Here is a 1,116-nt window from a genome sequence, read left to right as displayed (position 1 = left end):
ATAATAATCATAATAATGTGATGAAACTAATTAATAATGCGAATGTAAATTACACTTAAGTAATCTATCTGATCCATCAAAAGTAGAAGGAACAGCATCTATATCTTTAAATGATACTTAATTTGAAATATAAGTTTCTTACTAAAATATGGATAAAGATGTTAAAACTGCTCTTTAAAAAAATAATGAAGTTGTCAAAAAAGTATTAGATATTTATAAAAAAGATGAAGAATTAAGTGTTTCTTCTAGTGGCTTTACTATTGATTCTTCTAGTTATATTGATTAAATCAATGAAGACACTAAAAAAAATGAAAGAGTTTTTGAAGGATATAAAGTTAGTAATTCGATTTTAATAAAATCTTCTAATTCATAAAAGGCTGGAAAAGTGATTGATGATGCTATTAATAATGAATTTAATTCTGTTGATTTTGTTAGATTTTCTCCTGATGAAAAATAAATAGAATTGGCTAGAGAACAATTACTAAGCGAAGCAGTTAAGGATGCCAAAAAAAAAGCAGATTTACTTTTAGAAAATCTAAAACAAGAAGTTATCGGTGTAAAAAAAATTTATTCTATTTACGAAGATATAAATGACCCTAATGATAATAATTTGTAATATTATGCCAGTGGTGCTAGTGCCAGAAGTAGTCAAGGTGGAAATAAGACAGAATTAAATTAATCTTAAAAAACTATGACTATTTAAATTAGAGTTTAATTTATTACTTAATAAATATAATGAGATTTAATATAAGGAAAAATTTAATTATAATTTTTTTATAAAAAAAATCTTGATTTTTTTTATATAAAATAGTTATTTTTATATTTATTTAAAATGTAGTTTTTTTATTTTTAATTATTTAATACATTAAGTTATCATTAGATATATTATTTTTATATATTTTTTATATAAGTATATAAAATTTGTTATTTTATAATGAATTGTATTTTATATTACATATTATGTTTTTAATGTAAAAGTAATAGTAATTTAAAGACTTTAAAATTTAAATAATATAAAATTTTGATTTATATAAATAATATGTAAATAATATTAAAGAAATAAAAAATTTTATCATATAGTATTATAATTAAATAATATAAAATGTTATTATTTTA

General features: G+C 18.5%; 1 protein-coding gene across 1 annotated transcript, besides 2 other annotated features; it reads right to left on the bottom strand. All coding sequences in view use genetic code 6, as the record gives it.

Moving 5' to 3' along the window:
• Positions 1–6: 6 nt before the first annotated feature.
• Positions 7–791, bottom strand: IMG5_059370 (hypothetical protein; the record flags this gene model as incomplete). The annotated part of the gene is made up of 1 exon (XM_004037144.1): positions 7–791. A coding segment is annotated over one exon (504 nt), but the record flags the coding sequence as incomplete, so codon positions are not given.
• A 1-nt stretch (position 792) lies between these two features.
• Positions 793–849: a microsatellite.
• Positions 796–852: a microsatellite.
• Between the last annotated feature and the right edge of the window lie 264 nt (positions 853–1,116).

This window comes from Ichthyophthirius multifiliis (genome assembly GCF_000220395.1).
Source record: "Ichthyophthirius multifiliis unplaced genomic scaffold scaff_1120509250258, whole genome shotgun sequence".
NCBI classification, from domain to species: Eukaryota; Ciliophora; class Oligohymenophorea; order Hymenostomatida; genus Ichthyophthirius; species Ichthyophthirius multifiliis.
This window is presented reverse-complemented; position numbering and strand designations above follow the sequence as displayed.